Consider the following 14,638-nt stretch of genomic DNA (forward strand, 5'->3'; position numbering starts at 1 on the left):
AAATTACTTATAAAGTAAGCGTATAAAGGCTAAATAATAATAGCCTAAATTACTTATAAAGTAAGCGTATAAAGGCTAAATAATAATAGCCTAAAATACTTTATACTATTTATAAAGCTATTTACATAGTGTAACTAGCCTATCTTAATATATAGCATTACTAAGGCAAGTTTTAATAAATAGAGTAGAGTAAAGGCAGAATATAATTAAATAGACTTATATAGACAGAAGGGAGGTAACACGTACAAAAGGCAACTCTTTAGATAAAAAGAAAAGTTGCTAGTGTCTGTACACAGCAGCAGTATTATAGCCTAGATATAAATAATTGCGCATAAGCAGGATTATATATCTATGTTACATAATGCTTGTGTGTAAACCTCTATGTGTAAACATCTAAATATCCCCCTTTTCTTTTATACAGAGAAAAGATAAGAGCAAATAAACTAGAAACATGTTGCCCTTACCTTACCTACCTTATACGCTGTGCATACTGTACACTACTCTTACTTTTACTACTTAAGTGCTTATACTATAAGCAGCTAGCTATTAGAGCCTATTTAACATTTTAAACTAATATAGTTCTAATTTAGTAGCTTTATATAAAGGTTATACAACCTAGAGTATTATATTTAGTAGAAAGCTCTAGCGCATTTTCTTTAGTAGCTTTATGTATAGTGTGCGCATAAGCTTATCTATTAATTAAATGTATACTTATGTAATATTATACAGTTTAAAATGCATTTTATACATAGCTTTTAGGCTTACTCTTATAGCTAAAAGTAGTCTCTAGCTTATTCTTTAAATAGTTAGTAACTAGGTAAGAATTTTTTTTTTTTTTTATCTAAGTAGCTAGTAAACACTAGGCAGGATTTTTTATATAGTTAGGTTGTTTTGCCTTTTACTTTTTATATAAAGTAAAAGTTAAAAATCTAACCTTTATGCCTTATTAAGTTATACACTATAACTTTAAAAGTGCTATTAGTAATTAAAGTGTTTATCTTTATATAGTCTAATTCTTTAAATAGTTTTCTAGGTGTAGTAATTACACTATTTATATAAAGCTTAATAGATAAAGCCTAATTATTCTTTTTCTTTTAAGTTAGAAATACCTAGTCTAGACTTTATGCAGGTTTTCTTTACTTTTTACTTTTTTTAGTATCTATATCTTCTCTTTACACTAGTGCAGCATTGCTATTCTAAAGGGCTTAGTTTATAGTAGGCTTTAGTTCTACTTTTATAATATTTTTATAAGGCTATTCTTTTTTCTTTTTCTTTAAAAAATCTTTTTATATAGAGATTAGTTTATCTAGGTTATTTATTATAAGTAAATTGTCTTTTTTTTTTTTATAGTATAGTTTAACCTGCGTATATTAGAGCTTTAGTAGGCTATTCTTTTTTTTAATAATAATATCTCTTCTTTTAATGCTCTTAATTTTATATAAGCTAGTCTAGCCTTTTTTCTCTCTTTATGCTATAATCTTTAAGCAAAAAGAAAAGTTAAGAACTTTATATATTATAAAGCTATTATAAGTGTTAATTATATAATTAATGTTTACTTTTACATAGTTTTTTTAAAATATTTTTATTACCTTTTATATAGCACTTGCTTATGCAATAATGTCTAGTAATAGTAAAAAGTTTAAGTTAATTTTTAAGTATACTTTAAAAACTAGCAGTGTAGGTACTAGACTATGTAGGCTAGCTATGTTGTTTAAAGCTTTAACTACTATTTATAAGATAGCCTTATTATCTGTATAGTTACCTAGCTTAGTCTTTAGGATATTAAACACTTATTAGAAAGGTGTGTGCGCGCGCTTAACTTTTCTAACTACCTAATATACTTTTATAAGCATCTGCTTATATATAGCTTTTATAATCTTTACATAAGCTTAAAAATTCTCTAAAGTAAAGTTTATACTAGGGTTATGTATAATGTAGTTTAAAAGTTTTTAATAAGTGTTAATCTAGCATTTACATAGTACATCTTAGGTATCTTATATAGACATAGATTTTAAAAATGTAGCAGCCTAAAATAATATATTTATATTAATAACATGTAAGACATTTTTATTATTAATTTATATAACATTAATAATAACTTTATAGTTAAAGTAAGTGTTATTTTTAATTATAAACTTAAATTTTTATAAAGCCTAGTTATATAATTAGTAAAAGTAGTAAAACTTTTTAATCTTTTCTAGTACTATAGCATTAATGTTATAGCTAGCGCTAGTTAGCATCTTTTAAAGTCTTTTTATGTAGAAGTGTTTAAATTAGTAGTAAAAGTAGTAAAGTTTTAATTTAGTAAAAAAAAATATAAATTTTTTCTTACTAATATTAAAAAAAAAGTGTCCTTATTTTTATATAATAAGTATAGTAGTTTTATCTTTATATATAATAACATTTAAAATGTTATTAAAGTATGCTCTAAGTTAGTTAGCATTTACTAGTAATAGTAAAAATAGTATTAAAGTTTTTAAAATATAGTATATAACTAGACTAATTAGGTTCTAGATTTATATAGTACTAATTAATCTTTTTAGTGTCTAGCTTTTAAAGCTAATATTTATTTAGCTAAGTGTCTAATTAATTTTTATATATAAGTTCTTTTATATATACACTTTAAGTTAAAACTTACTAATAGTAAAGATCTTTACTACGCTTATATTTTATAGTTTGCCTTAGTATACTATATAGTATTAGTTATTAAGGATAAACTGCTTAGCATATTTTTTAGGTTTAATACTATAAATGTCCTTTTCTATTACATAGTATAAATAAGTAGTAGAGGTAAAGTAGTTAATAGCTTTTTTAGCATTCTTACCTTTTTATTTTATTTTCTTTATATTATGTAAATTATTTTTTTTAAAGTAACCTTTAAAGTCTTAAATATATAAAGTAATAGCTTTATATAATAAAGTTTTATTATAAAAATCTTTATATAAGGCAACATACTAGTTCTTTGCTTATATATAGTTATTATAAAAGTAGTTTAATAACTAACATTCTTTCTTATAGCAGATAAAGCACTTTTTTGTCTGTGTACAGTTGTCTCTAGATTATAGCCTAAACCTAGATAAAAATCTTCTACATTATTCTTTTCTGCGCAAAGGGAGGCTTTTTTTTTATTATGTAAAGTTGTATTAGCAGTTTATATAGTATACATTAGGCAGTTTTTAAAGGTATTAGTTTACTTTTTAGTCTATAGTAACTTAGAGTAATGCTTATAAGTTACTAAATAAAAGCTTTATATAAAGGCTTAATAGTAAATATAGTATGTTCTAGTTCTAGTTATTCTTAATAAGCTTATATAATAGTAGTGTGCAGTAAAACATTCTCTTAAAATTTTATTTTTAGTGCCTTTTATATAAGTGTAAGCTTATTAATTATTATTTTAAAAACTTTATATAAACTTTTATTAAAGTTTTTTTATTAGTATTATATAAAAGTTATTATTATTTAGTTTATCTAGTACTAGCTATAGTTTACATTAGTGTTAAAGTAACTACTTAAAGTGTTATATAAATGCTTCTAGTTATATCTAAAGCTTATATTATGCATATAGTACATATTTACTTAACTTTTTAAAATATTTAGAAAGATGTCTATGTACTAAGTTTTTTAAATATCTAGCTATTAATATAAATTAATAAAAATTTTTATTTTATTTATAAAAATGTTATATAGTTAACTTATATAGTTATTTTTTTTTATGCTTTTTAAAATTATATAATTTTATTTACTAAGAGTTTTTCTTTAGTAGTTTTTCTTTAAAGTAAAAGTTTATATAAGTTGTAATGTAGTATAGATTATATAGGTAGTATTAGTAGTGTATACACTACTGCAGGCAGTAGTGTGTATAATTAAGGGTGTAGAGCAGGTGTTAAGTAGGGTAGCATATATTATTTATACAGTAATTAGTGTAGTGCTAGCTAAAGTGTAGAAGTAAGTAATGCTAGTATATTTAGTGTTAATAGTAGCATTATATTTAGTCTACTTTTATATAAAGCCTTATATAGTAATAAAAGTTATATATAAAGCCTTTTTAGTATAATTACTTTTTTTTATGCTATATTATATAGCTTCTAGGCTTAGGTACCTTTAGTGCCTAGCTATAGTGTAATTCTTTTATTCTTTAGCACTTATATAAGCTTTCTTTTAAACACACAGCTAAGTGCTAAAAAGTTTTATAGTATTTATTTTTTAAAATTTTTTATATATATACTTAAAAAAGTAGTGCTTTTTTAAGTTATTATATGTAAATTAGTAATTATATAACTTATATATAATTAAGTTTATAAGCTTATTAAAGCTTTTAACATGTTAATCTTATTATTTTAGTACTTTAGGCTAGTTTTATTTTATAGTGTTACTTTTAATATCTTTATATTTTTTATAAGTTATTTATATAATAAAAAATTTTTTTTATTTTTTTTATTATTATATAAAGTTGTTAGTTACTAGTAAAATTTTATTATAATAGTATAGTTAATTACTTTTTTAGTAAATTATATAAGTACTACTATTATTTAGCTACTAGGTTATGTAGCTTTAATAGCTTTAGTGTGCGCCTTACACTATCTCTTTCTTACTTTATATAGTAGCAAAGCTTACTGTATAATGTAAAAGATTAATGTGCTATTATCTAGCTACTAAGTTATACAGCTTTAGTAGCTTTAGTGTGTGTTTTATACTATCTTCTTTTTACTTTATATAGTAGTAAAGCTTACTATATAATGTAAAAAATTAATTTACTATTCTAAAAAATAAGTAACTAAATAAAGTACTTTATAAGGCATAAGTACTTTACTATTACTTTTTCTAAAAAATAAGTAATAAAATAAAGTACTTTATAAAGTGTAAGTACTTTATTATTACTTTTACTAATTTATAGTTAATTAAATTAACTACTAATTAGTATTAAATAAGCTCTAATAGCTAGCTACTTATAGTATAAGCACTTAAGTAGTAAAAGTAAAAGTAGTGTATAGTGTGCATAGTATATAAAGTAGGTAAAGTAAAGGCAACATGTTTCTAGTTCTATTGCTCTTGTCTTTCCTTTATACAGAGAAAAAGAGGGATATCTAGATGTTTGCGCACAGAGGTTCGCGCACAAGCATCATGTGACATAGATACATGATCCTGCTCGTGCGCGATTGTTTGTATCCAGGCCACGACGCTGCTGCTGCGTACGGACAGTTACGGTGTTAGATAGGTTTCCGTACCTAAATTTCAGTAGAACCATTGGCGTGACCCGAGCCAGTCCCCATTCACATCCCAGTCTACGCAATGATCAGCCAGCTTGGAAAACAGAGGCTTGACAGTGAACACTAAATTCGGTACTGGGACGCAGGCTGATTTACTGCAGAGCGAGTCCACTTCACACATGTAAAAGGACGTGCCAAAGAATTCCTTCTGTAGCTAGTGTGTCTGCAAAACACATACTTCTAGCACAAGCTTAGCTATCCTTGCGGCAGGGTTACCGGCTAATATATGACATCTATTTTTTGCCGCTTTATGTATTAGCTGTTTCCCGCTTTTCATGCGTCTCACCAGTCTGTTACTATTCCTCCCCAAGTTTGGCTCTTGAGGGTAGGCTTCAATCAACATTCTTACACTTTGCAAAGAAACATTTCGCTCCGCACCTGATAAGAAATATGTACTTTTTCATATTAAGTCAGTGAAAACTGTTTTTGAGAAGTCCCGCTGATCAAACCTTCGCAAACCACCCACTGTCTCGTTCTACCCTTATTAGTGTTTGAACTCTCCCTTGCTCCATACCGAACTTCCCTCCGAAGCCAATGATGGCTTTCTAATATGAACCTCTCGATCTAGGACGACCTTTTTTTGACCGATGCGACTTTTCTCCGCTAGAACGTCTGAAATCAAGTGCGGGATCATTCACCCCGAGTTCCAAGTCGACGACCCCATCTCCTACGAGGCTTTGTTGTATACCTAAGGAAGTCTGAAATCGTCTGAACACATCGTAGTAAACAGTAGAACTTATTACTTACGCTACGCAAAACCTCTATTTAGCGCGACTCAAGACACGGACCAGATAATTTGGGTTGATGCTATTTACATTGATGAAGGGAGCGAGAAGGAGCGCGGGCACCAGGCCCAGTAGGTGAGAGATATATATTCTCGAGCTGCGAGACTTGCTGGTTAGGCCCGGTGACACAAGGCAGAAGACTCTTCATAGGTTCTCTAAAGGCATTGCAGAAGGAGAGCCTCAAGTAAGCGCATAAAGACTGGGTGTGTACAGATCCGTGCTAGATGGATTTCTTGTCAACAGTTCAGTTCAGCCGAATATATGAACACTGGGATCTAGTGACGCGCCAGTGTGCAGCATTCATGTCGCTACTCAAGGATCCCTGGTTCAAAGCGGTGTGGATATTGCAAGAAGTCGCAAAGGCAAAGGCAGCTGTAGTCTGTACCGTACCAAAAAAGTCTCGGCGCGCATATTCTCCATTGCTCCGTTCTTGCGTGGAGTAAAACCAGAGTCTCATTGCGAAGCTGTGTTGGATAGAATGCCAGATCCATTGCCCAAAGATTCCCGGTGGAGTGAACGACGAAATCTTTACACTCTTCTTGTAAAGTTCAAGGAAAGTTGAGCTACTAACCCCGGGATATGATTTATGCGCTACTCGATATTTCTAATCCTCGATGTGATACAAAGGCTGGGTTCTTACCTACCTCCACGCATTGGAATACAATGCATCTTGGCAAAAGAAGGAATGGGGATTCTCCTGCTGCTGCACCCAAGGAGATTCCCAGCCGGAGGCAAAATGTTAGCAGCTGCAGCAGGGAATACGCAAAGTGGGAAGAAAATATTGGAGTTTCTCCTTACGTACTACTAGAGGAATTTCCTATCACAGCAAAAGTGGTAGAGGCTGCAGCAGAAAGTGGAAAGGAAGTATTGGGGTTTCTCCTTAAGCAGCACGGAGATAAATTTCTTATCACAACAGGAATGATAGAGACCGCAATCAGGAACAAGCGCGTTGGAAAAGAAATAGTCACGCTCTTTAGTGAGCAAAGAGGGAAAGGGGTGGTCAGAGCCGCCGAGAACAGCGGAAAGAAAACTGTGGAGCTTTTACTCTTGACAAAGGGGAGATAGAATTGAAATGATGGAGCAGATATGGAAATATCCAGCAAGGGATGGTGTAGACATGATGAAATCTCTTCATGAGGGCGAAGGGAGCGATTCCGGAATGCCGGAAGAAGCATTCATAGATGCAGAACAGTAGAAAAAGGAGGAGGAAGTATTAGACCTTCTTCTTAGGCATCGAGCGAGCGATATCAAGATTTCCGGTAAAGCAATTTCAGTGCCGGCAAGAATGTGGAAAAGAGACGGGATGGAGCTTCTTAAGCACTGAGGAAGCGGTAGCAAGATCCCGGAAGCAGCAAGCAAGAACGGTTAAAATTTCTGACGAAGCCGTTATACCTGCAGAAAGAAATGTAGATAGGAAATAGATAGTAGAACTTCTTCTTGAGCAGTGTGGGAATTACTGCAATCCCAGAAGAGATGATTATAGCTGCAACAGAAAACCGAGTGCAGGGAATATGTATCCTGAAGATTATCCTTAAGCACCAAGGGGCAGCATCACGATTCCAGTCGAGGAGATTAAGCTGCCAAAGGCAGACCATCAGCAAAAGAGCTTCTTCGTACAGTTAACCGTGGAAAATCTCCCAGGAAACGCATCAGACATCATATCTACAATACTTGACGAGAATAGTTCTCCGTTGACGGCCATTGATGATTTGGCAGCGAGGTATATCAATCAAAGGAGATAGGAAATGGCCGAAGAATTAGCAGTGCAAGCAGTGAATACGAGAATAAGGCTACCTGGGCAGATGACGGGATCCCTTGCAAATAGTAGGGTTATTCTGGCCGCTGCTTATAAAGAACTAGGGTGATAGAAATCAGGGATTAGGTACTTGGAGAGGGGCATCCGCTTACTCTAGTATGCATGGCCATGTTGGTGCCAACGTGCAAGAAGCAAGAACTGTGGGAAAATGCAAAAGAACTAGAGATAGCGTTAATTGGGCAGAGGTAGGAGGAGTTTTATTGCAAGGGAGACGGAGAGGAGGAGAGAGGAGAGAGGAGAGAGTGGTTAGGGATGAGGATGAGGAGGGTGGCGTTAGAAGAAGTACGAGGCTCAGGGGACGACATTAGGCTGCCTATATAATCCACTGTAGGTAAACCAAGAAGAAAAATACTGAAGGATCAATCTAGGAGGAGAAGATGGTGGTGGAGGCTTTGAAATTGACTGGTGTTGGTTGGTCGATCACTTCTACACACTAATTGTCTTGAATACACTGAGGACTGTTAGTGGTCACTCCAAGAGAAATTAAAAGTCTTTCGTTCACGTACCCAAATCCAGATCCACCCGTTGCCATCACCGTCCCCGGAATCTGCGCATGCCAATGCGCTTCCTTGACCTGCTCCATATAATGCACAAACAGTAGCTGTGGCGGTACATCCTGAACACCCGCCGTATCCTGACTCTCCTCATCATCCAACTCCACCGCCAGATCCCAAAGCGTCAGTGTATTGTCGCCAGCACAAACAAGCACAATACTGTCGTCTGTAGGATGCCACTCCACTGCCGTAATCTGCTCTTTATGGAAAGTGAAGGAGGCGACCGGCGAAGGCTTCTTCTCGTTACTTAGCGAAGTCGAGGGTTTCCACTGCCGCAAGTCCCAGACTGCCCATTCGCCATCATCTGCGCCGGAAGCGAGTAAATGCGCGGTTTGATGTGACCAGCTTAGGACGTTCACGTCAGTCTTCGAAACTTGCACGCTGACAGCTGCTTTTCGAGATTTTGATCGCGCATCCCAGATCTTAACTGTGCCGTCATTGGAGGCGGATGCGAAGACGTGCTTTTCTGTGGGCGACCATTGCAGCTCTTCGACTGTGCCTTGGTGGCCAGTGTAGGGGGTTGTGTCGGTTACGAAGCCGCCGCCTTGGGTTCTTGTTGTTGCGAAGATTTTGCCAGACGTGTCGCCTGTTATCAATTTGCCTTCCTGGATCAGGGGCGACCAGTCTAGGGCATAACCTTCATTAGCCTTGTGTGCGCGGATTGTGCAGATTGGTTTGTTCTGTGCGGGGGTGATGGTGGTGCCGGGGGTGTCGAAGGAAGTGAGGTGTGGCGTTATATCGTGTATCAGGACCTGGCCTGACTCTGTCATTGTGGCTGTGAGTGTCGTAGGGGGCTTTGCGGATGTGCTCTGCGGGCATTGGTGCGCGCGTATCCTATTCGTGCAGCTGTTCATGGGTATTGATTTTGTCTCTAATATCGGGTCTGAGGCCTCGTCGTCTGAATCATCTTCCTCTTCCTCGTCGTCCCTCTCCATTCGCGACAGACTGCTCATTTTCATGACCATGAGCTGGTTCTCCTTGTCTCTTCCTCGTGCGGCCTGGGTGCCGGCAACAGCATACACGGTCGCGGGGTAAGTTTTGCGGTTCGAGCCCAGACTGTCGGGTATTATGTCGCAGGAGAGGCATGGCCATGGCGCTTCGAGGGTATGTAGCATTTCGTAGGCAGAGAGATCGGGGGAGAGGGTCTCGCCGGCGGAGAGCTTGTGGCGACCAGGCATGAATGTGCCTTGGTCGACGTCCATGGCGCCTGCTCTAGTCAATAAACCAATTTGATATACGGGTTGTTGTAAGTCCTGTGCCTACTTTCTCGCTCCTCCGCTTCCCTCTCTTCGTCGGGCCGCCCGTCTACGCCCGCTTCGAGTATCTCATCCTCACTCTCAAACTCGTCCTCATATTCGTCCTCGAACTCGCCGGCCTCGTCCTGGTCGATTTCCATGGGTCGGTCGCCATTTTTGACAGTTTCGAGCTCCTCCTCAGAGGGCTCGGCCGGTCGCTTGGACATATCGGCAAAAATTATTGGTGCGCGGCGAAAGACGGTTTTACGCCAGTGTCGGCGGGGTGGTCGAAACTTTTTTTGGTGTTTGTACGGTTTGTTTTAGTGGCGGGTGCCAAGGCCGAGCCCTTCCCCTCGACGCCCAGTTCCATCCCTGTCGTCGTGGATTGCCCGTGCTATCGAATCAAAATAATCAACACAGCCTTATCCTAGACTGGTCAATCCGCTCCTGAGTTGCTGCAAGCCGCTGTCTCCAAGCCGCGGAGCATGACCAGAGCCGCACCCGACACGCTCTGCTGCTGTTGACGCGTCGCATCTGAACCACGTCGAGGCGGGGCGGCCGAACGCTCAGCGCCTACTGCGACTGCGGCAGTCTATTCCTCCTATTCGCCAGCCACCGAGAGACATCATCCCTCTTCCAGTCCGCATACCGCGACAGAGTAGAGCCTTCGCGATGGATACCATGGACACCCAGCCAGATACTGTAATGACCCAGGAAGGCCAGGAAGGCCAGGAAGCGCAGAAACACATGGACCAGCCCATGGAGGTCGACGACAGCATGAACACCACCATCGCTGCCTCAACCGTTGGCCCGCTGCCCGACATGCACAACAATGGCTACGGGAATGGCTATGGGAACGGCGACCACCGACCGCAGACATCGTACTCGGACACGTCCTTCAGCCACCACTACTCGCAGACAAACCCGGAAGCGCAGTACAGTTCGCGCTTCAACACTCCGTCCGACGCAGACACCCCGCCGCGACATGGCTACTACAACGGCAGTGGGAAGGAGACGCAGATGGGGCAGCCGCACTCGCGGCCGAACTCGAATCTAGGTCATCGGTATCCGCATTCGGAAGGCGGCGCCCGGTCGGTCACCTACCAGGAGCAGAACCAGCGGAACTCGCAGGGACAGCAGGAAGCTGCGACCAAGAATACCAGCGTTGTGATCAAGGTCGGCATGGTGGGTGATGCCCAGATCGGCAAGACAAGTCTGATGGTCAAGTACGTCGAGGGCAGTTGGGACGAGGACTACATTCAGACATTAGGTCGGTTGTGCCCCTAAAGAAAACTGTGTGCGTTCTATTAACTTTAGCAGGTGTTAACTTCATGGAGAAGACCATATCAATCCGGAATACGGAGATCACCTTCTCCATCTGGGATCTCGGAGGCCAGCGCGAATTCGTCAACATGCTTCCGCTGGTCTGCAACGATGCTGTTGCCATATTGTTCATGTTTGATCTAACCCGGAAGAGCACTCTCAATTCGATCAAGGAGTGGTACCGCCAAGGACGAGGGTTCAACAAGACGGCCATCCCGTTTTTGGTGGGAACAAAGTACGACCATTTCGTCAACTTCCCCCGAGAAGAGCAGGAGGAGATCTCCAGTCAGGTAAGCCCATTTGCGGCCACTTCTAAACAATGCGACTTACGAGTGACGTAGGCAAAACGATTCGCAAAAGCAATGAAAGCCAGCCTCATCTTCAGCAGCACAAGTCACAGCATAAACGTGCAGAAGGTAAGCATTTCTCCCCACCCTATAATCTCCCTTATCTCGTTTATCTAATCTTCCTCTAGATCTTTAAGATTGTCCTATCCAAAGCATTCGACCTGAAATGCACTATACCCGAAATAGAAAATATAGGAGAACCGCTCCTGCTCTACCAATCCGTCTAGCACCCCACCTTCCTCTACGTCCACGTCTAGTCCAATCTACAGGGTAATCATGGAACCAGGTGGTTGGTGTTTTAATGTGCAATGTTACCATGAGGAAATGGCATTCATGAATGAACTTCACTTTTTGAGGTGGGCCGGGCTTGCATCATGGGGCGACTGGAGCATTTACTCTCTGTCTTGACTGCGTTCGTCCCTTCAGGCTAGGGAAATGGAACGGCGTTTATTTTATGCCTATGCGTGTTTGGATGATGGAAATGACATGCGGTGTGAGTTTGTGTACGAGATAGTGGGCATGGGATTGCTACCCTAAGTTGGTATGTCTTCGTGCTTGAGTGCGGTCGGGAGTACGTGCCCGGCTGCGGATGAGGGAAGGAATAGGGGGTGGTGAGATCTTGTACAGAATACAGAATCCTGTCTTGCAAATTATGAGGTGTCAAATTACTTCGAGTGGACAAACCATGTGCATGTACATGGCCCGTAGGTCACTTCGCCGAGCTGGCCAGCCAAACCGCAAGTTTATTTGTATCAAAAAGCCCGCTGTCCAATAGCCCCCCAATCCGCCCCATCATACATTCCACCACCAACTAAATCCATCCCATCATACCCCTCCAGTCCTGGAGCCTGAAACAAACTCAAGTCCATCTCAAAGTCGAAATCGCCCTCTATTTCTTCTCCTGTATTCGCATTAGTAGCAGGCACCTCAGCCGCCGGCTTTGGGTCCAAGACCGCGTCGATGACCCGGGTGAAAGCCTTCATCGCTTTCCGACAAAGACTATAATTCCCATCTCCCGGCTTCGCCACAGACTCCAAATGTGAAATCAATACCGACAGCGTCCTTATAATCTCCGAGCGCGAGATCGACGTCGGAAAAGCCTGGCCCGTCTGGTGTTGTTCCTGGAGTGCAGTAACCAACACGCTTCCGCTCGGAATCCCGTACAACAAGATTTCGTACGTACGATCGCGAACCGTGGCGAGTGTTAGCGCCGTGGATAGCAGATCCATACTCACGAGTAACAGTGGGGTGTTAGAGGTCAGAGGCGTACGGTCGAGTAGTTTGTGGACCAGGAATTCGTTGTATAAGTATGTGAGGTATACAATGACAAGCATGAGACACACGCCATATGGGAGGGAATCGTCCCAGCAGGTGGGGTAGTAGCGCAAATGCGGAGGTAAACGGTCCCATGATTGGCGACACCGGATTGAGATATCGAGGAGTTGTTGTTGGACCCCGGCGTCGGGTTTTGAGAGCGCGAAGTCTAGAATTTCTTCCCGGTATTGGCTCATGTAAAAGCGGAGCCGGATCCAGGAGGTTCGGAGGTATAGGTGGTGTTGGTTCCAGCCGCCGGGATCGAGAGCTTTTATAGCGGCGGAAGCCGTGGTTAAGTCGGCGGTTAGGTCCATGTCGGAGAGGTCGAGTGGGGGTTTGATGTCGGTGTGGCGATTGCTAAGCCTTGGAGGTCGGCCGAGGAAGGTGGAGATAGTTTTGTCCATGCTGTATGCAGCGCAGAATAGTCGGCGGCGTGTTTCGAGGATGAAGAGGGGGAGATTGGAGCAATTAGATTCTTTGTGGATGCCTAAGGCGTATATCTGTGTTGACAGCTCGCCTAACCGACGCCAGGACTGGGGGCCTGTGCTTATAAGCAAGAGATTGGAAGGGAAAAAAGCGATGATGATGAAGGAGTGACTTACTAGTGTAACCGCAATGCACGCACGTGAGTAAAAGGTTCTCGTAAAACATCCAGATCATAACATCATTCGCTGGGCTGATTAAGGTGCAGAGAACAAGGCATGTGGTACTAGATCGAAGCATCTCATCCAAGAGTTGAGGTCGGAGTTCACGTCGACTATTGTCGCTCCAGCTGTCAGGCCCCAGACCAAACATCATCGAGCGAGCGGCGGAGGCAAGCAAGAGTCCAATAATTTCGAGACGTAGATTATCGCCTGTGATCATTCCGTGAAACTCACTAGCTTGGGTTGAAGGTCCTATGTTAAGTGGCTGGCTTGTGTTTTCTAAAACTATTGAGACCAGTCGAGGATCCGGTGAAGAATCTGTGAGGTTGTAGTTTTCGACGGTGTTGTTAAGTGCATTGACCGCATTTGCATACAAGGGTGCAGCAACAACACCTGCCTGGTTATTTTCACAATAAAGAAGGATAAGATCTTGAATCAGTCGGTAGTTGCGCAGGCTTCTCAACACATTATTCGCTAATTGCACACGCATTGTCTTTGTGAGAGGGTGTTGGTAAGCCAGCTCATGATTTGAATCGTCGGAGTCAATAGAAGCTTGACGGGCGCCCGAATGCGAAGACTCATCTTCTTTTGGGAGAATGGCGGCATAACTGGTCGGCCCTAGGTACCCAGGGCAATAGGTCTGGGCTGCTACAGAGTCAACAAAGCACTCATCCTGAGATCGGGAGGTGAGAATTGCTCCATTCCCAGTCAGAGGGAATTGCGAGTTTCGAGCTTCAGCATTCAGCTGCCTGTCCCCGGCTAGCGTAAGTACGTCTGATTAAAATGCTGATATAATAAGACTACGCATTCATACCTTCTCTTCTGTTTCGGCGAATCAGCTGAAGAATCAGCACCCGGGGTTCCTCGAGGTTTTGTCAGCGGAGCGGGATGATAGAAACATTTCTCCGATATCCCGCGTTGGCGACATCGGTCGCATTTCGGAAACGCATGGTCACATCGAGTCTTGTTCTTTCGACATGGCTCGCATGAGGCGGGTTTTCCGTTGCGGCGACTAGCGCTCCTTCTCAAAATTAGTCTCTTCAGTTATTATGAGATTAAAGATAGATAGGATGATTCACATGTTATGGCTCTAGGAATTGAGGGAAGCATGGATGGGATAAGGAGAGCGTACAGTTATAGGAAACTCGAGAAGCCGTCCATGCCTCAAATAGGTCGACTTGTAGTTGGAAGGGCGAGATGTTAGAAGAAGGTTGAAATGGACGATGACTGGAGGATCGACAATCGACAAAATAGGAAGGTGGAACCGTGGAAATGGCCTGAGCTGCTGCCTGGATCAATGGGAGAGGATCCAAGCGTTCCAAGAACGGACTAGTCAACTAATTATCACCCTCA

The 14,638-nt window shown here is 40.6% G+C and overlaps 5 protein-coding genes across 5 annotated transcripts; 3 read left to right on the forward strand and 2 right to left on the reverse strand.

Annotated features, from left to right (window-relative positions):
• Positions 1-5,854: 5,854 nt before the first annotated feature.
• BDR25DRAFT_359931 (uncharacterized protein) lies at positions 5,855-6,568 on the forward strand (the record flags this gene model as incomplete). The annotated part of the gene is made up of 6 exons (XM_033696173.1): positions 5,855-5,889; positions 5,919-5,973; positions 6,059-6,123; positions 6,170-6,236; positions 6,277-6,486; positions 6,530-6,568. 6 exons carry the CDS (start codon positions 5,855-5,857, stop codon positions 6,566-6,568), a joined length of 471 nt encoding a protein of 156 aa, XP_033542987.1.
• A 147-nt stretch (positions 6,569-6,715) lies between these two features.
• On the forward strand, positions 6,716-7,117 carry BDR25DRAFT_317941 (uncharacterized protein; the record flags this gene model as incomplete). The annotated part of the gene is made up of 1 exon (XM_033691710.1): positions 6,716-7,117. The coding sequence occupies one exon, from the start codon at positions 6,716-6,718 to the stop codon at positions 7,115-7,117; it is 402 nt and encodes a 133-aa protein (XP_033542988.1).
• A 1,177-nt stretch (positions 7,118-8,294) lies between these two features.
• BDR25DRAFT_294250 (glutamate-rich WD repeat-containing protein-like protein 1) lies at positions 8,295-9,926 on the reverse strand (the record flags this gene model as incomplete). The annotated part of the gene is made up of 3 exons (XM_033688768.1): positions 9,686-9,926; positions 8,375-9,629; positions 8,295-8,319 (listed from the first exon to the last, which is right to left on the reverse strand). Exons 1-3 carry the CDS (start codon positions 9,882-9,884, stop codon positions 8,295-8,297), a joined length of 1,479 nt encoding a protein of 492 aa, XP_033542989.1. The 5' UTR covers positions 9,885-9,926.
• Positions 9,927-10,404: 478 nt separating this feature from the next.
• BDR25DRAFT_328243 (small GTPase) lies at positions 10,405-11,554 on the forward strand (the record flags this gene model as incomplete). Its single annotated transcript, XM_033692375.1, has 4 exons — positions 10,405-10,927; positions 10,978-11,270; positions 11,322-11,396; positions 11,456-11,554. The coding sequence occupies 4 exons, from the start codon at positions 10,405-10,407 to the stop codon at positions 11,552-11,554; spliced, it is 990 nt and encodes a 329-aa protein (XP_033542990.1).
• A 525-nt stretch (positions 11,555-12,079) lies between these two features.
• On the reverse strand, positions 12,080-14,455 carry BDR25DRAFT_345731 (uncharacterized protein; the record flags this gene model as incomplete). Its single annotated transcript, XM_033694077.1, has 4 exons — positions 14,365-14,455; positions 14,100-14,306; positions 13,244-14,034; positions 12,080-13,182 (listed from the first exon to the last, which is right to left on the reverse strand). Coding segments are annotated over exons 1-4 (2,103 nt in total). The 5' UTR covers positions 14,367-14,455.
• Between the last annotated feature and the right edge of the window lie 183 nt (positions 14,456-14,638).

Source organism: Lindgomyces ingoldianus (genome assembly GCF_010093535.1).
Source record: "Lindgomyces ingoldianus strain ATCC 200398 unplaced genomic scaffold BDR25scaffold_35, whole genome shotgun sequence".
Lineage (NCBI taxonomy): Eukaryota > Fungi > Ascomycota > Dothideomycetes > Pleosporales > Lindgomycetaceae > Lindgomyces > Lindgomyces ingoldianus.